At 39.7% G+C, this 27,871-nt stretch overlaps 1 protein-coding gene across 1 annotated transcript; it reads right to left on the reverse strand.

Annotated features, from left to right (window-relative positions):
- LOC128692744 (opsin, ultraviolet-sensitive-like) lies at positions 1-27,199 on the reverse strand. The gene is made up of 9 exons (XM_070089986.1): positions 27,057-27,199; positions 17,989-18,062; positions 15,019-15,228; positions 14,407-14,622; positions 12,150-12,280; positions 11,755-11,927; positions 5,418-5,584; positions 5,114-5,215; positions 1-1,975 (listed from the first exon to the last, which is right to left on the reverse strand). The coding sequence occupies exons 2-9, from the start codon at positions 18,027-18,029 to the stop codon at positions 1,876-1,878; spliced, it is 1,140 nt and encodes a 379-aa protein (XP_069946087.1). The 5' UTR covers positions 18,030-18,062; positions 27,057-27,199; the 3' UTR covers positions 1-1,875.
- Positions 27,200-27,871: the final 672 nt, after the last annotated feature.

The raw sequence follows: 27,871 nt of genomic DNA on the forward strand, positions 1-27,871 counted from the left end.
ATCCTACCCGAATGAACGTTCGTTGTTGTGATGCAGGACCTGTGACGCAAGGCCGTCACGTGGTGGTCATTGTTGCGTCATCCTCAGACGCTGGTGATTGTACTGCATCATTTCAGTATAGTGGTGATTGTGTTGCCCGACCTCCACAAGCACGTATGATTGTTGCAATACTTTGACACGCTCCTGTGATTGTTGCACCGCCTCCACACGCTCCTATGATTGTTGCACCGCCTCCACACACTCCTATGATTGTTGCACCGCCTCCACACACTCCTATGATTGTTGCAACACCCACACACTTTTGGCCATCTCTCAGCTACAGAATTTTCCTCCTAGTGACTCGCTTTAATGTTCCTATCTCCTACAGTTCCTCCACCCTCGCATGCTAGTGTTCAATTACCTATCAGCCTGAAGTCTCTTTTTACTCTCTTAAGCTCTGTCGGTGAATCCTAGTCTTTCTGAGCTTTCGTAGATACTAGCCTTGTATGTGACTATTACATTGGAATAAAAGAAGATATAAGAAAAGTTGCGGTTGCTGAGTTCCAAGGTCTATCCTGTGTATTTGCCTAAAATATACAGAATTTCGCAACTCTGCTTCCTGTCATTTCTTGAGTGCATGTCGTAGAAATTGTCCTGTTGTGGAAATTATACACGCTCAAATGCTGCTTGGAACATAGGAATTACACGTGTGTCATCTTGGGAATAATCTCTCCAACAGGACGCAATTTCTACGACGTTTCTCTGAAGAAATGGTGATTCCCACACTTTAAATTACTGGTAGTATGAAGGCAGTAAGTGTCGATGACTTGGAGGGAAAAGAATACAATGCTTATACTCTGGACATGGCCCTTGTGGTTTAGCGCTTCTTTTTTGATAATAATAATAATAATAATAATATACTCTGGATACCTTAATTGAAACTTATCCTTGTTTGGACCTTGATTACTGCATATACATCGAATCTGATTTAATCAAGGTCCCGAAAAGTCTTCAATTAAGGTGCCCAAAGTGTATACATTTATGTTTTTATTTGTACTTTAAAATTACGGTAGACAATACTACATTACAGGATACAACCTGCTTTTTACCTACATCCCCACGTCATGTCTTTGGTCCACCTTCCACCGTTGTTAAATGTATAATTCATAATACGTATAAGCTCAGGAAGGCGCTGTTAAATAGAATAGAGGTAACATTATAAGTAATTCTAAAGTCAGGGGAAAATACTAAAAATATTTTTTGATTTGCTGGGAATTTATTTCAAGGGTTGAAGGGAGAGGTTCTGAGAACATGCTAGGAGTCTTTTAGTGGATGAGCAGACAGAGCAGCGGTGCCAGGCTAGGAGAGTGCTGGGAGGGGTATGGCTTACTAAACATAGAACCAATCCTAGCACAGCTTCTAAACAGGACAGCAATCGAAACTCCTGCTACCTCCATTTTATGTTCCATTTTAAGAGCATAAGGGTTCCCCTTGCCTCATTTAGGAATGTCTTTCAGTCCTAGTGCGTTTGAAGGCTGCTATCAACATGACGGGATGACTGGACGCTACTCTACCAATGAATTCTTCCTTTTGAAACTATCTTTGCATGATAAGACTCTCTGAGACTATTGCACACCGCAGGACCTGCTAACATATATATTTTTGGCACGATCAAATCGATCTTAATTTGGACAAGAGATCTGGGTGTCAGTGGATTTGTGGAGCCGAAGTCTTAGTTTGGTTTGTGGAGTCGAAGTTTTGGTTTGTTGGGGTTTGGGTAAGTCTCTTCGTGTTTTCTTGATCCTATAGAGCTGGGGTCCTCTGTTGGCGTTTGTTTGGTGATGTTGCATCGTCCTTGGTATGGTGCTGGATGTCCGTTGCAGGTTGCCTCCTGGTCTAGGTCTTGGCCAAGGTGTCGGTGGTGGACATTGATATTGAGTCCTGTGGCTTCTCTTCGTGGATGCAGAACCAAGGCATACGCTTCTGTAGTTCCAGCCTGAGGAAGACCAACTTGTGTTGACAAGACAACTTTAATAAAATAACCTCATATAAAAGATTCGACGCTACACTCACCAACGTCAAGACATTCTTCATTGACGTATGGTAAGTAAGAGACTTGAGTCACCAGCCAGTGACAACTGTAATTACAATTATCATTTATAAATACAATTACCCAATGTAAAAAGATTTTTATAGGGTTTACCCTTTAGACTTTGGCACGATTTTGGTTATACGGTTCATGTTGAGAGAAGCTTCATACAAAAAACAAATGCATTTGAAATGCAAACTGAATACAGCACTGTAGAACAGGACACGCCTGTGAATTGTAATAGAAGGTGAACCTTGAAGAGGTGAAAGGCTCTTGATCCAGGGAATTAAAACTACCCTGAACTTCCTTGGATCAAACATGACTGCCTCCAATTCTCATTTCCTCTTCCACTATATAAACCTCACGTGTTTAGCGCTTCCCCATAAATGTATTAATGGTGATAATGAAGTGAGGAAGATTTTCTTAGGCTGAACATCAAATATAAAATATAAGTAAGTGGATGATAAAGATAATAATAACAAAGATAATACTAACATTAAAAACAACGAAATAAAGATTCAGAAAACTGGAGCTATGTATCACGTTTTAGTGGGAACTATGTATCACGTTTTAGTGGGAGCTATGTATCACGTTTTAGTGGGAACTATGTATCACGTTTTAGTGGGAACTATGTATCAAGCGTTTTAGTGGGAACTATGTATCACGTTTTAGTGGGAGCTATGTATCACGTTTTAGTGGGAACTATGTATCAAGCGTTTTAGTGGGAACTATGTATCACGTTTTAGTGGGAACTATGTATCACGTTTTAGTGGGAGCTATGTATCACGTTTTAGTGGGAACTATGTATCACGTTTTAGTGGGAACTATGTATCACGTTTTAGTGGGAACTATGTATCAAGCGTTTTAGTGGGAACTATGTATCACGTTTTAGTGGGAGCTATGTATCACGTTTTAGTGGGAGCTATGTATCACGTTTTAGTGGGAACTATGTATCAAGCGTTTTAGTGGGAACTATGTATCACGTTTTAGTGGGAGCTATGTATCACGTTTTAGTGGGAACTATGTATCACGTTTTAGTGGGAACTATGTATCAAGCGTTTTAGTGGGAACTATGTATCACGTTTTAGTGGGAGCTATGTATCACGTTTTAGTGGGAGCTATGTATCACGTTTTAGTGGGAGCTATGTATCAAGCGTTTTAGTGGGAACTATGTATCACGTTTTAGTGGGAGCTATGTATCAAGCGTTTTAGTGGGAACTATGTATCACGTTTTAGTGGGAGCTATGTATCACGTTTTAGTGGGAACTATGTATCAAGCGTTTTAGTGGGAACTATGTATCACGTTTTAGTGGGAGCTATGTATCACGTTTTAGTGGGAGCTATGTATCACGTTTTAGTGGGAGCTATGTATCACGTTTTAGTGGGAGCTATGTATCATGTTTTAGTGGGAGCTATGTATCAAGCGTTTTAGTGGGAACTATGTATCACGTTTTAGTGGGAGCTATGTATCAAGCGTTTTAGTGGGAACTATGTATCACGTTTTAGTGGGAGCTATGTATCAAGCGTTTTAGTGGGAACTATGTATCACGTTTTAGTGGGAGCTATGTATCACGTTTTAGTGGGAACTATGTATCAAGCGTTTTAGTGGGAACTATGTATCACGTTTTAGTGGGAGCTATGTATCACGTTTTAGTGGGAACTATGTATCACGTTTTAGTGGGAACTATGTATCAAGCGTTTTAGTGGGAACTATGTATCACGTTTTAGTGGGAGCTATGTATCACGTTTTAGTGGGAGCTATGTATCACGTTTTAGTGGGAGCTATGTATCACGTTTTAGTGGGAACTATGTATCAAGCGTTTTAGTGGGAACTATGTATCACGCTTTAGTGGGAGCTATGTATCACGTTTTAGTGGGAACTATGTATCACGTTTTAGTGGGAACTATGTATCAAGCGTTTTAGTGGGAACTATGTATCACGTTTTAGTGGGAACTATGTATCACATTTTAGTGGGAGTTATGTATCACGTTTTAGTGGGAGCTATTATGTATCACGTTTTAGTGGGAGCTATGTATCACGTTTTAGTGGGAGCTATGTATCACGTTTTAGTGGGAGCTATGTATCACATTTTAGTGGGAGTTATGTATCACGTTTTAGTGGGAGCTATTATGTATCACGTTTTAGTGGGAGCTATTATGTATCACGTTTTAGTGGGAGCTATGTATCACGTTTTAGTGGGAACTATGTATCACGTTTTAGTGGGAGCTATGTATCACGTTTTAGTGGGAGCTATTATGTATCACGTTTTAGTGGGAGCTATGTATCACGTTTTAGCGGGAGCTATGTATCACGTTTTAGTGGGAGCTATTATGTATCACGTTTTAGTGGGAGCTATTATGTATCACGTTTTAGTGGGAGCTATGTATCACGTTTTAGCGGGAGCTATGTATCACGTTTTAGTGGGAACTATGTATCAAGCGTTTTAGTGGGAACTATGTATCACGTTTTATTGGGAACTATGTATCACACATTTTAGTGGGAGTTATGTATCTCACGTTTTAATGGGAGTTATGTATCACGTTTTAGCGGGAGCTATGTATCACGTTTTAGTGGGAACTATGTATCACGTTTTAGTGGGAGCTATGTATCACGTTTTAGTGGGAACTATGTATCAAGCGTTTTAGTGGGAACTATGTATCACGTTTTAGTGGGAACTATGTATCACACGTTTTAGTGGGAGCTATGTATCACGTTTTAGTGGGAGCTATGTATCACGTTTTAGTGGGAGCTATTATATATCACGTTTTAGTGGGAGCTATGTATCACGTTTTAGTGGGAGCTATTATATATCACGTTTTAGTGGGAGCTATGTATCACACGTTTTAGTGAGAGTTACGTATCACGTTTTAGTAGGAGTTATGTATCTCACGTTTTAGTGGGAACTATGTATCACACGTTTTGGTTGAAATTACAAAAAGATTCTACAACAGGAAATATAGACATGTACTTGGGTGCTCATCCCTCCACTTGGAGGTACAAACCTGTAGCTAGCTGTACGTAACCTGTACGTATGGCGTACGTACCTGTATCTGGGATGGTTGATGGCGTACACCCAGGGGTCAATGCAAGCAACAAACTTGCAGTTGAGAGCCGGAAGCATAGAGATGAGAGGTGTTAACTTGGACCTGTAAGTGAACGTATAATTATTATTATTATTATTATTATTATTATTATTATTATTATTATTAGTGTTATTAGGCTATCTCCCCACCTCACTTGTCCTCCAGGACCACCTCTCCCTCAGTATCTCCTACCCCTGCTTCTCCCTCAGTACTTCCTACCCCTGCTTCTCCCTCACCCTCACCTGTCTCCCCCTTAGCCACTTACCTGTCGCCGAAGGCTCCAATAAGGGCGACGACAGCGTAGGGTGTCCAGGAGACGACGAACATGAAGAAAAGGCCCATACACACCTTAGCGATGCGTATCTCTACTGACCTTTCTTGTTCCTCTTTGCTTCCCACGCCTCGCAGGCTCTCCACGTTCATCTTCTTGGCCTGTGGAGAAGGAAGTTTGTGTACCGTAGCTGTATCACTGTAACCTCTTGGAGGGTGTAAACCTGTGTTCCGTGACTACCATTGTAACACGGTAGGCCTGTGAGCACCCTAATGTTGAAAATCTAGATTTCCCATATGTAAATACCGATCGCCATCACAAGTATCCTGGTTTCAGTACCAGGAAGGTGCTTATGTTGCAACTTACCCTGTTAAGGATATGTCCATTTATATGTGATTTACTAAACGTGCGGAAATCCGCTTCTCTAAATGCAACATTGACTGGGTCTCCATGTACACACAGCTGCTTCATCGTATACAGAGTAAACATATTCGTTTATTTTTATTTTTTACGATAAAAGAAGCTGAAATAATGAACATTGAGACCTTTGCTAGTACACATAACTACAGAAAACATTGTACCCAAAATGGCAGACTTTTTTCTTTACACGTTTTTCATATAAAATTCAGCCCATCCTGTAATTTCACTTATTCGTAACTGGGTAATTTAGCCGATTTCATCATATTTGAAATCCTTGATTAAATACATTTTTGATGCGTTAATTACACTTCCGTATTTATCGTTGTGTTCTCAGTCTGTCATGAATTATTACGTCGTGTAAGTTCATGCTGCAACAAACTCAGTCTTGCATGACCAACAAACACCGATGGACACCATAGCGAATTTCCAGTTTAGTTCAGTTATCCCTCCCAAGAGCACCGTGGCACCACTCCTGCCACAACCAATCACTACCTCAGAACACAATGGCGTTATTTCTGTCACGGCTAATCATTACCTCAGAACACCGTGACCCCTCAAGGGAGGTTCCTTGACGCTGGTGAGGGGCTCTTGATCTAGGGAATTGGGTCTGTGCTCCAGTGCCCTGAATTGAACCTGAATGCCTTCCATCCCCCCCACGTGCGCTGTGTAATCCTACAAGTTTAGCGCTCCCCCATGATTATAATAATCAGAACACTGTAACGTCACTTATCACAGTTAATCATTACATCGGAACACCATGACGTCACTATCAGCCAATCATTGCCTCAAAACACCGTGATGTCACTGCTGTCATAACTAATCATTACCCCATAACACCGTGACGTCACTCCTACCACAACCAATCATTACTGCAGAACACTGTGATGTCACTCCTACCACAGCCAATCATTACCGCAGAACACCGTGATGTCACTCTTACCATAACCAAACATTACGCTCATATGTTTGAGTCAACATTGTGTTCAGTATTATTATTATATCATAACCAATCATTGCCTCAGAACATCGTGACGTCACTCCTGCCACAGCCAGTCATTACCTCAGGACACCGTGACGTCACTCCTACCCCAGCCAATCATTATCTCAGGACACCGTGACGTCAATCCCACGACAATCATTACCTCAGGACACCGTGACGTCACTCCTACCCCAGCCAATACCTCAGAACATCGTGACGTCACTCCTACCACAGCCAATCATTACCTCAGGACACCGTGACGTCACTCCTACCCCAGCCAATCATTACCTCGGAAGATCGTGACGCCACCGCTTAAATTAGTGAAGGTCTCATCATAGTTTTTATTAAGAGAGGGTAAGCGCCTAGCGCTGAGAAAAACGATTTCCCCCGCCTTACCTGGAGGTTATTCCGGGGATCAACGCCCCCGCGGCCCGGTCCATGACCAGGCCTCCCGATGGATCAGGGCCTGATCAACCAGGCTGTTACTGCTGGCCGCACGCAGTCCAACGTACGAGCCACAGCCCGGCTGATCCGGCACTGACTTTAGGTATCTGTCCAGCTCTCTCTTGAAGGCAGCCAGGGGTTTATTGGCAATTCCCCTAATGCTTGATGGGAGGCTGTTGAACAGTCTTGGGCCCCGGACACTTATGGTGTTTTCCCTTAGTGTACCAATGGCGCCCCTACTTTTTATTGGGGGCATTTTGCATCGCCTGCCCAGTCTTTTACTTTCGTAGGGAGTGATTTCTGTGTGCAGATTTGGGACCATTCCTTCTAAGATTTTCCAAGTGTAGATTATGATATATCTCTTCTTCCTGCGTTCCAACGAGTACAAGTCAAGTGCTTCCAAGCGTTCCCAGTAGTTAAGGTGCTTGACAGAACTTATACGTGCAGTAAAGGATCTCTGTACACTCTCTAGATCTGCGATTTCACCTGCTTTGAATGGAAATGTTAATGTACAGCAGTATTCCAGCCTAGAGAGAACAAGTTATTTGAAAAGGATCATCATTGGCTTGGCATCTCTCGTTTTGAACGTTCTCATTATCCATCCTATCATTTTCTTTGCACGTGCGATCGTGGCACTGTTGTGATCCTTGAAAGTGAGATCCTCAGACATTACTACTCCCAGGTCCCTTACATTATTTTTCCGCTCTATTGTATGGTCAGAGTCTGTAGTATACTCTGTTCTAGTTATTATCTCCTCCAGTTTTCCATAACGGAGTAGTTGGAATTTGTCATCATTGAACATCATATTGTTTACCGTTGCCCACTGGAAAACTTTGTTTATATCTTCTTGGAGGTTAACCGCGTCCTCAGCAGATGACAGCCTCATGCAGATCCTAGTATCATCCGCAAAGGATGATACGGTGCTGTGATGTATATCTCTGTCTATGTCTGATATGAGGATAAGGAATAAGATGGGGGCGAGTACTGTGCCTTGTGGAACAGAGCTCTTCACTATGGCAGCCTCCGATTTAACTCTGTTGACCACGACTCTTTGTGTTCGATTTGTTAGGAAGTTGAAGACCCATCTCCCCACTTTCCCAGTTATTCCTTTAGCACGTATTTTATGGACTATTACACCATGATCGCATTTGTCAAATGCTTTTGCAAAGTCTGTGTATATTACATCTGCATTCTGATTTTCTTCCAGTGCATCCAAGGCCATATCATGGTGATCCAGTAGTTGTGAGAGGCAGGAGCGACCTGCCCTGAACCCATGTTGCCCTGGATTGTGGAGATTTTGGGAATCCAGGTGATTTGCAATCCTGCTTCTTAGCACTCTTTCAAAGATTTTTATGATGTGGGACGTCAGAGCTATTGGTCTATAGTTCTTAGCTAATGCTTTGCTGCCACCTTTATGGAGTGGGGCTATATCCGTTGTTTTAAGTGACTGTGGAATTTCACCCATGTCCAAGCTCCTCCTCCATAGTGTACTTAGGGCACGCGAGAGGGGTTTCTTGCAGTTCTTAATGAAAACAGAGTTCCACGAGTCGGGGCTCGGGGCTGAGTGCATGGGCATGTTGTCAATGGCTTTTTCGAAATCTATCGGAGTTAGGGTAATGTCGGAAATCTGGCATACATTTATGAAGTTTTGAGGCTCATTCATGAAGAAATCATTTGGGTCGTCGATCCTCAGACCGATTAGTGGTTCACTAAACACAGAGTCGTACTGGGATTTCAATATTTCACTCATTTCCTTGTTGTCATCTGTGTAAGTCCCATCCTGTCTGAGTAAGGGCCCGATACTAGATGTGGTATTTGCCTTGTTTTTGGCATATGAAAAGAAATATTTTGAATTTCTTTCAACTTCACTAATAGCTTTAAGCTCCTCCTGTCTCTCCTGGTTCCTGTAAGAGTCTTTTAACTTAAGTTCGATAATTTCCACTTCCCTGGTCAGCGCCTCAGAATTGTCTTGATGCTCACGGGATGTGTTAAGATTGTAACTTCTGGGTCAGAGGTAACCAAGGTATGTATGTGACGCAGAGTGACGTGTCCATACACCGCTTTAGTTTGATTAATATATCTTGGTGTGTATGCACTGATAACAGCAGTGTATATATACACTTGGAAGATTCTCTCTCTCTCTCTCTCTCTCTCTCTCTCTCTCTCTCTCTCTCTCTCTCTCTCTCTCTCTCTCTCTCTCCCTCTCTCTCTCTCTCTCTCTCTCTCTCTCTCTCTCTCTCTCTCTCTCTCTCTCTCTCTCTCTCTCTCTCTCTCTCTCTCTCTCTCTCTCTCTCTCTCTCTCTCTCTATATATATATATATATATATATATATATATATATATATTATTATTATTATTTTATTATCACACTGGCCGATTCCCACCAAGGCAGGGTGGCCCGAAAAAGATAAACTTTCACCATCATTCACTCCATCACTGTCTTGCCAGAAGGGTGCTTTACACTACAGTTTTTAAACTGCAACATTAACACCCCTCCTTCAGAGTGCAGGCACTGTACTTCCCATCTCTAGGACTCAAGTTCGGCCTGCCGGTTTCCCTGAACCCCTTCATAAATGTTACTTTGCTCACACTCCAACAGCACGTCAAGTATTAAAAACCATTTGTCTCCATTCACTCCTATCAAACACGCTCACGCATGCCTGCTGGAAGTCCAAGCCCCTCGCACACAAAACCTCCTTTACCCCCTCTCTCCAACCTTCCCTAGGCCGACCCCTACCCCGCCTTCCTTCCACTACAGACTGATACACTCTTGAAGTCATTCTGTTTCGCTCCATTCTCTCTACATGTCCGAACCACCTCAACAATCCTTCCTCAGCCCTCTGGACAACAGTTTTGGTAATCCCGCACCTCCTCCTAACTTCCAAACTACGAATTCTCTGCATTATATTCACACCACACATTGCACTCAGACATGACATCTCCACTGCCTCCAGCCTTCTCCTCGCTGCAACATTCATCACCCATGCTTCACACCCATATAAGAGCGTTGGTAAAACTATACTCTCATACATTCCCCTCTTTGCCTCCAAGGACACAGTTCTTTGTCTCCACAGACTCCTAAGTGCACCACTCACTCTTTTCCCCTCATCAATTCTATGATTCACCTCATTTTTCATAGACCCATCCGCTGACACGTCCACTCCCAAATATCTGAATACATTCACCTCCTCCATACTCTCTCCCTCCAATCTGATATTCAATCTTTCATCACCTAATATTTTTGTTATCCTCATAACCTTACTCTTTCCTGTATTCACCTTTAATTTTCTTCTTTTGCACACCCTACCAAATTCATCCACCAATCTCTGCAACTTCTCTTCAGAATCTCCCAAGAGCACAGTGTCATCAGCAAAGAGCAGCTGTGACAACTCCCACTTTGTGTGTGATTCTTTATCTTTTAACTCCACGCCTCTTGCCAAGACCCTCGCATTTACTTCTCTTACAGCCCCATCTATAAATATATTAAACAACCACGGTGACATCACACATCCTTGTCTAAGGCCTACTTTTACTGGGAAATAATTTCCCTCTTTCCTACATTCTCTAACTTGAGCCTCACTATCCTTGTAAAAACTCTTCACTGCTTTCAGTAACCTACCTCCTACACCATACACTTGCAACATCTGCCACATTGCCCCCCTATCCACCCTGTCATACGCCTTTTCCAAATCCATAAATGCCACAAAGACCTCTTTAGCCTTATCTAAATACTGTTCACTTATATGTTTCACTGTAAACACCTGGTCCACACACCCCCTACCTTTCCTAAAGCCTCCTTGTTCATCTGCTATCCTATTCTCCGTCTTACTCTTAATTCTTTCAATAATAACTCTACTATACACTTTACCAGGTATACTCAGCAGACTTATCCCCCTATAATTTTTGCACTCTCTTTTATCCCCTTTGCCTTTATACAAAGGAACTATGCATGCTCTCTGCCAATCCCTAGGTACCTTACCCTCTTCCATACATTTATTAAATAATGCACCAACCACTCCAAAACTATATCCCCACCTGCTTTTAACATTTCTATCTTTATCCCATCAATCCCGGCTGCCTTACCCCCTTTCATTTTACCTACTGCCTCACGAACTTCCCCCACACTCACAACTGGCTCTTCCTCACTCTATATATATATATGTATATATATATATATATATATATATATATATATATATATATATATATATATATATATATATATATATATATATACACGTTAATCTCTGATTAGGGATTAACGTATTCTTGACTTGTTATGCTGTATACCAGCAATAATAACAGTAGTATACCACCAAGTATGTACTCTAGTGTCATGAAGTACTTTAGCGTACCCTGAAGTACTCTAGCATAGCCTGAGGTACTCTAGCGTACCATGAAGTACTCAAGGTGTCATCAAGTACTCTAGTGTACCAGGAAGTACTCTGGCGTACCATGAAATAATGTAACGTATTCCAGTGTACAAACCTGCTCTCTCATGGCCTTCTCGTGAGCCTTGACGTGGCTAAAGATCTGACTGTAGAAGTAGACGATGATACAGCCGGGGATGACGTAAGAGAACACGAAGATACAGCCCACGAAGGCGCGGGTGCTGGAGGTTTCCGTCAAGTAGTCGAAGCTACAGGTGGTGAGGAAGCCCTCTGTGGGGGGGGATTGGGAGAGTGCAGGAGAGACTGGTTATGATCTGATGACATTTAGAACTCGAATAAAATATTTCTCTCCCTCATGAGAGGCTCCTTGATGCTGGTGAGGGACTCTTGATCCCTGAATTAAGCCTGAATGCCTTCCAACCCCCCTCCCTGAGGCGCTGTATAATCTCTACGGATGTAGCGCTCCCAATAATAATAATCTCTCTCACTGACCTGGAACAAACCTTCCCCAGACATTAAAGAGAGGCAGGAGAGCCCAAGGAGAGGCGTATGCCCAGATGCACAGCACCATCAACAAGGCCACAGTCTTCGACATTCTGGCTTCGAACGGCCTGGCGATGGTCCTGAGTGATGCATCAGAGTAATTAGTTATTATAAGTATATCTATCTATCTATCTATCTATATTATATATATATATATATATATATATATATATATATATATATATATATATATATATATATATATATATATATATATATATATATATATATATATATATGTCGTGCCTAATAGGTAAAACTGGTCAATTAGCAATAACTCATTTAAAATTAAGTCCTTTCTAAAAATTTCTCTTATGCGTTTAAAGATATATATTTTTCATTAATGTTAATGTAAAAAAATTTAAATTTTGCACCAAAAGATTCTTAGAAAACTTACCTAACCTTATAACAAGATCAATTTATTTTAGCCTAATCCTACCAAATATATTTTAAATACTTTTACAGTAATTTAATACGAAACAAATACAATGAAATATATTTTTTTCGTTACGTTTAGAATGATTTTTGCGAAATTATTGCATACACAAATTTTCGTTTGTCCTATATGGCAAGATGAGCGTCGCTATTTAAGCCAAGATCGCAAATTCTGCCTATTCGGCACGACATGGAGTTAAAAGATAAAGAATCACACATAAAGTGGGAGTTGTCACAGTTGCTCTTTGCTGATGACACTGTGCTCTTGGGAGATTCTGAAGAGAAGTTGCAGAGATTGGTGGATGAATTTGGTAGGGTGTGCAAAAGAAGAAAATTAAAAGTGAATACAGGAAAGAGTAAGGTTATGAGGATAACAAAAATATTAGGTGATGAAAGATTGGATATCAGATTGGAGGGAGAGAGTATGGAGGAGGTGAATGTATTCAGATATTTGGGAGTGGACGTGTCAGCGGATGGGTCTATGAAAGATGAGGTGAATCATAGAATTGATGAGGGGAAAAGGGTGAGTGGTGCACTTAGGAGTCTGTGAAGACAAAGAACTTTGTCCTTGGAGGCAAAGAGGGGAATGTATGAGAGTATAGTTTTACCAACACTCTTATATGGGTGTGAAGCATGGGTGATGAATGTTGCAGCGAGGAGAAGGCTGGAGGCAGTGGAGATGTCATGTCTGAGGGCAATGTGTGGTGTGAATATAATGCAGAGAATTCGTAGTTTGGAAGTTAGGAGGAGGTGCGGGATTACCAAAACTGTTGTCCAGAGGGCTGAGGAAGGGTTGTTGAGGTGGTTCAGAAATGTAGAGAGAATGGAGCGAAACAGAATGACTTCAAGAGTGTATCAGTCTGTAGTGGAAGGAAGGCGGGGTAGGGGTCGGCTTAGGAAAGGTTGGAGGGAGGGGGTAAAGGAGGTTTTGTGTGCGAGGGGCTTGGACTTCCAGCAGGCGTGCGTGAGCGTGTTTGATAGGAGTGAATGGAGACGAATGGTTTTTAATACTTGACGTGCTGTTGGAGTGTGAGCAAAGTAACATTTATGAAGGGGTTCAGGGAAACCGGCAGGCCGGACTTGAGTCCTGGAGATGGGAAGTACAGTGCCTGCACTCTGAAGGAGGGGTGTTAATGTTGCAGTTTAAAAACTGTAGTGTAAAGCACCCTTCTGGCAAGACAGTGATGGAGTGAATGATGGTGAAAGTTTTTCTTTTTCGGGCCACCCTGACTTGGTGGGAATCGGCCAGTGTGATAATAATAAAATAATATATATAGATATATATATATATATATATATATATATATATATATATATATATATATATATATATATATATATATATATATATATATATATATATATATATATATATATATATATATATATATATATATATATATATATATATATATATATACATATATATATATATTAAAAGGAAAGACGAGACAATGCCTGCTAGGAAAAAAGTGGGTTGATGCTTTAATGACCCTGACAATCGATACTTGAAAAATGAATGCCTAACATGAGAGGTATAAAAACCACAACAAAATTTGTATAACAGGCAAAATGACGACATAACTGAGTAAACCAAGCATATTATAGTCAGTACTACTCTAACGGAATGGCTATAAACTTAGACCTCCGGTCGCATATACAACCAGCAACTCAACATACAAACTAAACACATTCAACAAATACAAAAAAATCATTGTTGTTCAATGTGTTGTACGAAGCGCCTAGCTACATGACCCTCGCTGCAACGTACTTGTATCTGTCAAAGGCTATGGCAGCGTTGGTCATGGCTCCGCCGATACCGGAGTAGGCTCCCATTAGCGCGAAGGTGTCGCACCCAATCTTGCCCCAAATGGGACCCTCGTTGAAGGAGTTGATGATGAACACCGGCGTCTTGAGCATCATGATGAAGTCGAGGATGGCCAGGTTGACGACAAACATGTTGGAGGGAGTGCGAAGGCTTTTGGCACTGCACCAGACAACAGGGATGCAAATGGACAAAGAAATGTCACACTGCAAATTGAACTGCGCCTCTTAACGGTATAGAATGAGACATAATATGGAATATATGGATGATTGGTGCACTGTACTAGATATATTTGAGATTATACCTGCCGAAAAACAACTAACAACTAGGCCTATCGAGGAATTACAGCATTTGAAAGTGTAGTCATGTGCTACTAGTAGGTAAGGAGAACAACATAAAAAAAAAGAGATGAGAACATCAGATTTTTCTTATTTCTCAACCTGATGTCAACAGTCTTCATTTTGGCATCAGCAATATTGTATGTACCATCAAGAATATTCTAATGACAACGAGATTATCTCAGCAGTAATAAACACAATACGGAAGCTTCTAACTGACCTTGTAAAGACCCAGATAACTACACCGTTGCCCAGTAGCGCCGCCACCATGAAAAAGATGTAGAATACGCCAAGCATGTAGTGGAGGAAGGGGTTGGGAGCGTGGAAAGTGGTCCAGTAGGGGTGCACGTAGTCTAAGTAATCTTGAGGGGTGTTCCAGCCTAGCATCTTAACCTCGTAGCGACTGTCTGTCATCACTCCCTCGCCCGACCTGTGGTACGTCAGTACAAATTAGTGGTGGTACAGAAGTAGTGTATAGAGTAATGGTAATGATGGTTGTGAGGAAGGGGTGGTAGTGCAGAGTCAAGGGCGGATCTAAAAACACGAGAATAACAGTCTGGTTGCAAGAGGGAGAGGGGGCTAAGGGCCTGGTCTTGAAGAAGCGTTATTATTATTTTTATCTGAAGGGCTGATGGAATTTTGTAGGAGGCTTCAATCCCCCTCCCTCCCAGACTTCACCCTTGACGCCGCCCCTACTCAAAGAGTAGTGTGAAAAGACACATGTACAGTTCATGACATTTATTAGAGGAAACGTTTCGCCACGAGTGACGTTTCCTCATTATAATAAATGTCCTGAACTGTACATAAATGTCTTTTTCCACATCTTAACTGTATCGCCATACCATTTTCCAAGGGTAGTAGTGTAAAAGAAGGATCAGCTGTGTCCACCATGTTACCGGGGAGACACACACTGTTCTCTTTCTCCAGCCATTCTGTGTGATAACTGTATTAAGCGTGTAACATACATGTTACAAAGTTGCAGTGCTGTTACTCGTCACACGGGCCCTCTTACAGAAGAAGAATTTGTTGATAAATACGCAAAATGCGGCCATTTTTAAGTGTAAGTAATTCGTATTAGTATTATTATTATTATAATCAAGGGGGAAGCGCTAAACCCGGAGGATTATACAGCACCTAGGGGGGATGTGGAAGGCATTCAGGCTTAATTCGGGGAACTGGAGCACAGATCCAATTCCCTAAATCAAGAGCCCCTCACCAACATCAAGGAACCTTCCTTGAGGGGAAGTGATTCGTAGAGAGGGAGACTTGTGTTGTTTACGTCCCTCAAAACTGCCAGAGGTGCTGTTAAGTCCGGAGTTTGGCGACGTTAATGTCTTTCTGGTGGACAATCTGCCATCATAAAGAGGAGAAATTAGGAAAGCCTACATATGCATGGCCAGCTTTAATTATTTTCCGGCTGGCTGGGTGAATGGTACCATGGTATGGTAGGTACAACAGCTGGCTGGATGAATGGTACCATGGGTACGTACAGCATCACTGCTAAGGTAAGTGACTTTTTCACGTATGCATTTTATAATGTGCTTATTAATACAGCCATATTTTTATGTGCTTATAATTTTTTTAATGTATGTATATGATTGTGTACGCATTTTGAACGTAATATTTATGTCTGCTCAAGGGAGGTTCCTTGATGTTAGTGAGGGGCTCGTGATCCAAGGAACTGAACTTTCTTGGATCATACCTTATAGCTTCTCATCCCCCAGGGGCTCTCACCTCATCAGGTTTAGAGCTTCCGCAGTAAATTAATAATGTTTATGAATTCATAATGTGTGTGGAATTTTTTTTATAATTTTTCTAAATTCAACATGTGTAAATATGAATAATACAATATAATTGCGTACTAAAATGTGACACTGATTTGACCCTTCAAGAAATCTTGTGTGAATGAGGGTGTGCAGCGGCCGCGGAGTGATACAGGGGGAGGAAGATGCCATAGTGAATTTATTTATTTATTTATTTTATTTGGACTAGTTGTGGTGAAATCGTCTAGTAATCTGGCATCATCGACGCCATAATTGAACGGATCGGCCTCAAACTATAATTAATAAGTACTGGAATGTCGCTTGTTGAAGAATAGGAACAAAGAATTTGCGGGGCCTCCAAAATTAAGTGGTGATAGTGGAAATAATGAGGCGTCGCCATGCAACACATCCAGTATGTATGCCATTAGTCCTTTAATTTAGATTTCTCGCTGGCCAGTAGGATTCTATTTGTTAGGTAGGCGTTGTGGGGTGGTCCGACAATATAAATGGTAAGTGGTAATACAAATTCTTAATTATCTAACTTTTGGTACACATGTGCCTGGTGTCAATTAAAAAATTCTTACCCTGTCTGTGAATATTAGTGTTCCCATAATCCTTTCTGGAGATCGTTTCATTTAATTTTCATACAGTTCACACTATTTTAGAATTTACTATTATTGGTTGTTTAATATTGTAATTGTTAATTTAATGTCAGGTCAAGCTTTTTTGTCAGTGTGGTGAAGGAGTGAACATCCAGGGAGTGACAGTCCTGCGACCTACTGTGACTAAATCCCACTTACCTCACCCAAATTACTTGCATGTAATAATTCAGGTAATACCCTGTAAACTTCATGCAGATAATTTCTCACAATATGTGTTCGTGTTAATGAAATAAATGAGTTAGCTGCTTAATAAAAATTTAAACATAAACGCTGGATCTGATTTAATTAATATGTGCAGGAATGTAAACACGATGAATGTCGCAGAATATTGGCTGGAAATTGCAAAAAAACTGCTGTGAAATTAAAAAAAATATGCAATGTGCAATGTCACAGAAGAGTGTGAAGCTGGGCTGAATACTAACGTATCTAGTTCATTAGTTTCCCAACTATGTCCAGAACAAATAAGACTTGTTCACGGACTGTTCGTATTAATGTGGAAAGAACTGAGTGAGCGTGAGGATACCTACGGTGAGTGTGGGAATACCCTGTAAGATAACATAAGTGAGTGTGAGGATACCACGAGTGCGGGGATACGAATAGTGAATGGGGATACCTACAACGATATGAAGATAACTAGTAAGTGTACGTACGTATCCCCACTCCGAGCGTGGGGATACCTACAATGAGCGTTTGAAGTCTATGCTTGTAGAATAGCTCTTCTTACAATATTAGTAGCAAGTGTACGATAACTTTGGATGGTCTCACATGAATGGTGCCGGACGTATGATGTAAGTGAGGTTGTCCATAGCAGCGGCCCCGGCAGCGACGTGACGTCACACCTGAAGCAGAAATGTGGAAGAATTACAAAAATGCAGAAAACTGGTTAATCACAAAGGAAATGTGGTACCAGACCACATCAATACTGTAATATGTGACCCCCTCCCTCTCTCTCAAAAAAAAAAAATGGTAGCAAATTGGAATAAAAAATATTTGAGACAGAGAACAGGATTACATTGCTTCCTATTTTTCTTTTTTAATCCTTAAATCTCCATTCAGCAGGACTTTAAATATCTAAAAAGTCACGAATTTTGCCCGTTTTGTTCCCAGTGTTTATTAATCGTCTTTAAAACTCTAAAAAAAACAAATATGTATTTAATTTATTATTATTATTATTATTATTATTATTATTATTATTATTATTATTATTATTATTATTATAATCAAAAAGAAGCGCTAAACCACAAGGGCTATACAGCATTTAATTTATTCCTATGCGATTTGAAACTTATTTACTGTTAATAAGAACATAAGAAAGGAGGAACACTGCAGCAGGCCTGTTGGCCCATACTAGGCAGGTCCTTTACAATTCATCCCACTAACAAACATTTGACCAACCCAATTTTCAATGCTACCCAAGAAATAAGCTCTGATGTGCAAGTCCCACTCAAATCCAACCCCTCCCACTCATGTGCTTATCCAACCTAAATTTGAAACTACCCAAAGTCCTAGCCTCAATAACTCAACTAGGTAGACTGTTCCACTCATCAACTACCCTATTTCCAAACCAATACTTTCCTATGTCCTTTCTAAATCTAAACTTATCTAATTTAAATCCATTACTGCGGGTTCTCTCTTGGAGAGATATCCTCAAGACCTTGTCAATATCCCCCCTATTAATACCTATCTTCCACGTATACACTTCAATCAATTATCCTACCTATCTTTGACACACACACATCATAATTCGAAGTTTTGTTTACGTCTTCTATCTCCAACCATTGTGAAATTCACCATTTTGACTGAGCTGTAATATTTGTATTACTGGGAGACCCACTACTTCATGTCCCTGGCATTTAAAGGATTAATGGCACCGAATCGAAAGGCGAGATTTATGGAGTGTAACAACTCTGCTGCATGTACAACACATGCTTGGAATATTTTGAGAATGGTTGACACTCCTGGAAAACTTTTCTTAGTCTCACAAGGATTGCTGTGAGCGAATCTCCGGAGTTTCTCTGTGTAGCACTCACCAATTTGACTGGAGATTAATGTGTCATGTACAGGACCCCCCCCCCCCTTTTGCCTACATTTATGAAAATTTTACTGGTCAGAAATTAAACATAAATTAGACAGCTTATCTGAGGTTCCTGGAGCTGTCCTGTCCAGTCGCCTGATATCTCAAGTTATGCAGGACTGCACATCCAACAATTTCGCCTCTTATTTGAGAGGTGTCAACCCAATTTTAACCTCTAGAGCACGAAAATTTCTTCCCATTACACCAACGTTTGTAATCCAAATTCAAAACCAAGATGGCGAGAGTCTCATTTTTTTTTCGATAACATACTTCTTTTAAAAATACAATATAGGGCATCTATTTACCTATAAATTACCGTATTTCCAGAAAATATATACAGTATTTTCCACACTGCGGCCGGCCGGAGTTCATTGCTAAATGACTCAAATTACTCCTTTCTTTAGGAGACGATTCCAGCCGGTTCTGGCCTGAGTGGCTGTTCTCCTAGTAGGTCTTACTACGATTTCATTTTCCGGCATCACTTGGTCAGCGTTATCTTCCATACCACTCATGTCACTTTCCCTCAGATTTTCATTTATGTTTGATTGAACACCTAATTCTAAGGGAATCAATTTATTAATTGTGCGTAAACTTTCCTGGCCATGACACAACAGTTTGACATTCCTGACAACACCTTGTGCATCTGGGTACAATGTCAATACTTTGCCCAAAGGCCACAATGTTTGATGTTGTTCAGCATCAGTCAACACAATATCACCTGGTTGAATGTTTTGTCGATTTACTGCCTCTGTCGCACCATAAAAGTGTTCACGTAGTGTAAGAAGATATTCCTTACGGCACGCATTAGACCAATGATCAATTACTTTATTTAACATTTTAAATTTATTACACAACACTGCCACGTCATTGTAATCTTCATCACTTTCTTCTGGATTATCTCTATAGACAGGGGCAGCTTCCAATTTCCTTCCACATATTAGGTGAGAAGGTGTTAATACATCTGCATCAGGTGTATCACTCATGTACGAGAGAGGCCTATTATTTATACGATTTTCTGCCTCCACTATCACTGAACGGAATTCTTCCAAATTAATTCTCTTCAGGTGTAGTACTTTGCGGAGACACCTCTTCACTGTGCCTATCAGTCTTTCGTACAGTCCCCCCTGCCAAGGGGCTCTAGGAGTAATAAATTTCCGGGTACACCCTCGCTGGGTTAACAGAGATTGAACATCGTTACTATTATTTAATTCTATCAAGTGTTGAGCACCTGCTACAAAATTTGTGGCATTATCCGAAATCATTAAACCTCGGACAGGATCTCCTAGCTGCAAATTTTCGAAACAGCTGTATAAACTGTTCTGCAGACAAGTCCTGTGCCACTTCTAAATGAACTGCCCTAGTAGCAGTACAGGTGAACAAACAAACATACACTTTCAGTGGAACACCATCTGAAGTACCTGTTAAAATTATTGGACCACTATAGTCTACACCTGTTACATCAAATGGTTTCACTAATTGTACACGCTCCTTTGGCAATGATGGAGGACCTGAGTACATATAGGATCTGGCATTCACACGGCGACATATTACACAAGATTTAATCACCCTTTTTACACTTTGCCGTCCTTGTGGAATCCAGAAAGTTTCCCTAATACAATTTAAGGTATCTTGTACCCCACCATGCATTACATTTTTATGGGCATTTAGAACAATCAAATTTGTTAGATGATGAGTTTTGGGCAGTAAGATAGGGTGTTTAGCATAATCACCCAATTCAGCATTTTGTAACCTACCTCTGCACCTAATTACATTGTTCTCTAAATACAGCCCCAATTTCTCTATTATGGAACCTTTCACAATTTTTCTTTCCATCATCAATTTAATCTCATTTCCATAGATTTCCTCCTGTACCCTCTTTATCCAATATTCAAGAGGATGTGAAAACTTAAATGAAATATTCATCTTGTTTAGAAATTTAAACACCAACTTAGTTACATTGATTAGTTGGGGTAAAGAAGAATACCTATTTATATCAATGGCTAATGAAGGACAAACTATTGGAGTGGTGGTCACAGTAATTTCAACAGGAGCAATATACGCCTTTTGTACAGGCCAATTAGCTTTATTTACCAACCAGCTCGGTCCTTTAAACCATGATACAGCATTTACAAATTTAGCATAAGGTAAACCTCGAGACAAGAAATCAGCTGGATTGTCCTCACCAGGTATATGATTAAATGTTAACATATGCTGACCCAAACTATTATACTTCTCTTGCATCTGATTAATTTCAGCGACTCTGTTTTGTACGTACACAATTTTACTGTTTCCATTACGAATCCATTGTAAGGATACCTCATTATCAGACCAAATTACAGTGTCGCTAATATTTATCTTCTGCAACTTATTTCTTATATAATTAGCTAATTTGACACCTACATAGATGGCTGTTAATTCCAACTGAGGTAAGGTACGTGATTTAATTGGAGACACTTTAGCCTTAGACATAACAAAAGAAATAACACTATTACACTGAAGGTAAGCCACTGCTCCATATGCCAATTCTGAAGCATCACAAAAAATGTGGAGTACACCAATTAATTCATCCCACCTGTTAATAAATTCCTCAGGTAGAATTTCATCCCAAGCACATTTAAGTTTCCATGCTTCCTGAATTAATAATTTCCCTCTTATAGTAAGGGGTGACACTAAACCTAGTGGATCAAAACATTTGGAAACTTCAGCAAGCAAGACTCTCTTAGTTAATTTATTGGGCATACTGTAATTATTAGGTTTTAACATTAACAAATCTCTCTCAGTATCCCAAGTTAATCCCAATACATTACTACATTTTGGCACTTCATCTCCAGGGTAATATTTACTTATTTTGTCCTTTAATTTGGACGAATTACTATTCCATTCCCTCAGAGGCATATTTGCACTTTGCATTATTTTATTAGCCTCTCCCTAAGTCATTAACAGTTCCTCTTCAGTTGACGTCACACCCAGGAAATTGTCCACATAAAATCGTTTGCTCATTACCTTACTCAATGGACTTTCCATACGTTTAAGGTGTGCATTTATCGTTGCTTGAAGTAGGAACGGACTGGATGTAGCACCAAATAATACGCTCCTAAAGCAAAGGGTTTTCAGAGTGTTAAGTGGGTCACTAGGATTCTCAGGCCATGAGAAGCGGGTACAATCCCAGTCAGCCTCTTGTAAACCCACTCTTAGGAAAGCTTTACTTATATCAGCTGTAAAGGCATAATGCTTCACTCTGAAATTTAATAAGATATCTCCTAATTTTTCTGTCAACGACGGACCTGTCATCAAACAGTCATTTAAACTAGGTACATTTTTGTTACTCCTGGCACTACAATTAAACACAATTCTCAGAGGAGTGGTCTTAGAATCCTTCTTCACTCCGTGATGTGGCAAATAGTGACCATAAATTTTGGCTTGCTCAGGAGGTACCTCTTCTATAAATTTATTAATTAACTGCTCAGCAATTATATCATTATAGGCAGTTAACAATTCTGGTGTCTTACTCAGTTCGCGGAGCTGAGCCTTTAGTTGTCCATATACCATTCTGTAATTAGTGGGCAATTCTGAATGATTCAGTCTCCACGGAAGTCGCACCCAGCATTGTCCAGATTCAAATTTTACATCTCTCAGGTATTGCTCCTGAGTAAAAGAATCGTCCGGACTTTCTTCATTTACATTTATTCCAATGCTATCTAATTCCCACAATTTATGCACTGGCTCAACACCATCCTCTATGGAAGAATTATACTGGAGTACGATTTCATGAGTAAGACACACAGTTATGGTATTTGTAGTTTCCTCTAGTCATGAATTATTATTACGAGGAATCCTACCATACATTACATGGCCTCCTGCAGTCTTCAAAAGGGTGACACCACATTTCTTTACCATACCCTTTACAAAGGAGGCATAATAGTCACTACCTATCAAAATATTCATTGGGCCTACAGAATCATCACTTACATCAGAAGGTGCTAAATTTACATTATGTGAGAGTCTTTCTGTAGCTTTACTAAGCCCTACTGCCCTACTGCTACTAAGCCCTGGCTGCCTTCAAGAGAGAGCTGGACAGATACCTAAACTCAGTGCCGGATCAGCCGGGCTGTGGCTCGTACGTTGGACTGCGTGCGGCCAGCAGTAACAGCCTAGTTGATCAGGCCCTGATCCATCGGGAGGCCTGGTCATGGACCGGGCCGCGGGGGCGTTGATCCCCGGAATAACCTCCAGGTACTGTAGATATTTTCTTTGGAAGTCTATCCACAATTACTGCATTAACACGTTTTTTCTCATTGCCCAACCTGACAGTTACATAAACAGTGTCATACAATTGAGACCTTTTTTATCCGAGAGAAAACCAGATAATTTTAAAGTTGTGGGATCTTCCATCTGTACTTTCATACCATCAAGACATTTACGTTTTATGAAAGTACGCTGGGATCCCTGGTCCAATAATGCAGTCACATTTTTTGATTTATGCCTTTTATCATCAATTTTTACCTGTAACACAGGTAAGGCTACTTCAGCAAAACCATCATTATTAACATTAGTAGCAATTTTTACATTAGTTACTGTTGTGTCAGGATTGTCAACATTATCATTATTATCAACATTATCATATAGACCTTTACACATGATTATATAGTGTCTTCCTTTGTGACATTGATAACAGAAGTTTAATTTGGCATAACAATCGTTTACATTGTGATTACCCAAACACCTGATACATCTGTCAAGTTCCTCCAATCTTTCAACTTTATCATTCCATGAATTGTATGCAGTGCAATTCTTAGAAAAATGAGTACCCTTGCAGAAGAGACAATCTCTCTTTTCTTTGACTGGTTTCTTATTAACTGGGCTACTCTTAGGAGGGTTCTTATTCTTCTTACCTTGTGGAGGGTCATTATTTCTGATTCCTCCTAATGATATGCACCTATGCAACTCTTTTTAGGAAATGAAATTTGATTATTACCATTGGGATAATTTTTCCCTTTATGAAACTTGACAGATACCTCAGAGTTATTATGTGTTGCATCTTTAAAATGAGTTTGTTGGCTGGTCTACAACTGCACAATTAATTTTTGTAGACCTAGTCTTATTTCCTCCAGACCAAAATAACCTTTGTGATATTTGTTCGAGAGCCATTCAAGTGTTTTACAGCTTAATTTATTCTGTACCATGGCACTCAGTAACCAGTCTGATTCCTTCAAATTATATTTATTATTTAAAGTTTTGAGAGTGCTCTCCAGTTTAACTCTAAACTGCTTTAAACCTTTGTAAGTGTGATCTGGAGATTTTAAACTAACAATGATATTCACTAGATCCAACCTACTTTGTTCTATATTACCATAAGTGACTTTCAACAAGTCAACTGCTTCCTTGTAAGAGTCATCTACATTGGGAAAGGCTTGTATGAGTATGTGAGCATCTCCTCTTACCTGTCCTTTGAGGTAAAATAATTTAGTTACACAGGCTAGGTCACTCCTGTCATGCACAGCTGCTTTAAAAATTGACCAAAATTCCTTCCAATTTTCACCAGGATTAAACACAGGCAAACACAATTCTGGGAGTTTTGGCAAAGACATATTATTTGTTGGAGCAGACTGATTAACTGCCTGGTTTACACATTTTAATTTATTCAAGGCCTGACTTTTACAAGAAAGAATCTTTTTCTCTAATTCATAATACTGATTAATCATGAGATCTACTTCAGTCTCATCTACACAGTTTACTAACAAATCTCCTTCATATTTGTTGTAATATAATTTGTATGAATCATATCTATTACATAAAGCATCTAAATACAATTTTAAATCATCAGTATTCACAGTTTCTTGATTCATTAATTCCAAACATTAATTGTATGCTTTTGTTACATGAACTTTTCTAGCCTGTATTGATGCTTTCTTTACTCTATATTCCATATGTTTGTCTTCTATATTAATTTCCTCATTTTCAGCCATGATGCAATGTATTAAATTCAACTTAATAACACTGATTATGTACTAAATTATGCACTTTATAAAGGTAAATAGTACAACTTACCTTTAAATAAATCCCAGCTGCTTGAGCTTAGCAATTACACATGCAAGAAATTATAATATAATTTTAAATGTGCATTAATACAAACCTTTAGCCAAACTTGGCTTATCAAAATTAATATTACACAAATTAATATAATCCTTGCCAGAATTTGGCATAGTAAAATTAATATTATACATTAATATATCAATTACACATACACTGATATAAATCTTGGCCAGAATTGTCTTATCAAATTAATATTATACAAATTAATATAAACTTAGCCAGACTTGACTTATCAAAATTAATATTGTAATAATTATAATTCACTACACATTAAGTAAATTTGTGAACTTAACATCCACCTCCTTCTGTCATTTCACATATAATTATTAAGTAATTAACTAATTAATGACTTCACTAATTACCTCCGGTTCAAGAAGGACCAACGAGCAAATTAAATGTGGAAAATTGCATTTAGCTGAATGTATCATTATGTACATAACAGTAAATGAACATAGATAATTATTATTTATCAGTTAGACAAGTAGGAATTTGGGACACATAGGTTGCAAAAAATGTCCCCCTTCGATACCTACCACTGTCATATCCACAAGTTGCTCTGGACCTATTAATTAAATGAAATATACATCACCAGGAATGTTGGTAAATATATAAATTTGTGGACTGTATATTAAATTAAAAAATGATTATATATAAACACGTATACATAACAGGAGAATATCTTAAAATCATAACACTCACCAATTTGACTGGAGATTAATGTGTCATGTACAGGACCCCCCCCCCCCTTTTGCCTACATTTATGAAAATTTTACTGGCCAGAAATTAAACATAAATTAGACAGCTTATCTGAGGTTCCTGGAGCTGTCTTGTCCAGTCGCCTGATATCTCAAGTTATGCAGGACTGCACATCCAACAATTTTCCCTCCTATTTGAGAGGTGTCAACCCAATTTTAACCTCTAGAGCACGAAAATTTCTTTCCATTACACCAACGTTTGTAATCCAAATTCAAAACCAAGATGGCGAGAGTCTCTTTTTTTTCGATAACATACTTCTTTTAAAAATACAATATAGGGCATCTATTTACCTATAAATTACCGTATTTCCGGAAAATATATACAGTATTTTCCACATTTACCATTCGACTTTTTTTTTTTCGAAGTTTGCAGCCTCATTCTCTAACTGTATTTCATACGGAGTCTTGCTCTCCCAATTTTCATAACGTTACACTTGCTAGGGCTGAGGTTTATTAAGCAGCTTTATAACCACTCTTCTAATCTGTATAGGTTTTCTTGCAGTCACCCTGGCTTCGGGAAGTATTATCCTCATCGGCTTTATATCATCCCTCGAACAGAGGTGCTCAGGACTCAACTGAGACATGTTTATATATCAGGTTAAGTTAGGTAAGGTTGGTCAAGAAACAGGACAATTGTCTCCTTACGCGGGTCTTAGTCAATATGATGACTCACAGCTGGAGCCTTTGGGCATCTGGCTTACCGGTCCACCCCTTTAAAAATTATATCATATAACCTTACATACTCAGGAAGAGTACAGATACTTACCAGGACAGACCCCAGACAGGCTTGTGTGCACTTTCTGATATATGTTTCCAGGGGCCCAGCTCATTTTAGCAGCATTGATGGACATCAAGGGTTTCTGGCAAACAAATGTCAGAATTTGAGGAAAACTGTTGAATACGTTACTCACCATACACAGGAAGAACAGTCTAGCGGTGACGGTGGTGGTGGCGATGGAGGTGTGAATTCTAGGATCGTGGTGATGGACTGGTAGTGGTGGTGATGGTCTGTTCCTCATAACTTTATATACTGACATTGGGCACACCTAACCTCATTTAGCCCCTTCCCCCGCCCCAACGCCTCCAAGTGCTGAGGTGAGCAGTTCCGGAAATAGTACCTAATGCTTTTATATAAACGCTCTCACCGATGCTGTGCTTATATTTCTGTCAGTGGGTTTCTACTACAAAGTGACAGCCTCATCCCAAGTTGTAACTTGTAGTGTTTCTGCTATACTATATTTATATATTAGATTTTTTTTACCCTTACTGGATGAAATCTGTGATATATATATACGTATATATATATATATATATATATATATATATATATATATATATATATATATATATATATATATATATATATATATATATATATATATATATACAGTAACGGCAGCAGCAGTAGCGGGATGACTTATACATTATATGTAAGAGACCTTAGAACATTGTGTGTGTGGGGGGGGGAAGGATCCATTACTTTGTTTAATGAAGCCAGATATGAGCTTGATCTTGTTGCTACAATCCTCTGTTCAGTGTGATGTTTTTTATGGTGTGTGTGTGTAAATAGTTGTCAAAGGCACTTGTCGATTGACACTTAGCCTGACACACACACACACACACACACACACACACACACAGTAACAAGGGGACACAGTTGGAAGTTGAAGACACGGATGAATCACAGGGATGTTAGGAAGTATTTCTTCAGCCACAGAGTAGTCAG

Source organism: Cherax quadricarinatus, chromosome 30 (assembly GCF_038502225.1).
Source record: "Cherax quadricarinatus isolate ZL_2023a chromosome 30, ASM3850222v1, whole genome shotgun sequence".
Taxonomy (NCBI): domain Eukaryota; kingdom Metazoa; phylum Arthropoda; class Malacostraca; order Decapoda; family Parastacidae; genus Cherax; species Cherax quadricarinatus.

What these genes read in the sequence shown, in the direction of transcription:
- LOC128692744 (XM_070089986.1), bottom strand. Translation starts at nt 18,029, where the DNA reads ATGGACAACCTCACTTACATCATACGTCCGGCACCATTCAT. An exon ending in ATACGTCCGGCACCATTCAT is followed by an intron (nt 15,229 to 17,988) that starts GTGAGACCATCC and finishes GACGTACCACAG; the next exon opens with GTCGGGCGAGGGAGTGATGA. An exon ending in CTGGGGAAGGTTTGTTCCAG is followed by an intron (nt 11,928 to 12,149) that starts GTCAGTGAGAGA and finishes CCCCCCCCACAG; the next exon opens with AGGGCTTCCTCACCACCTGT.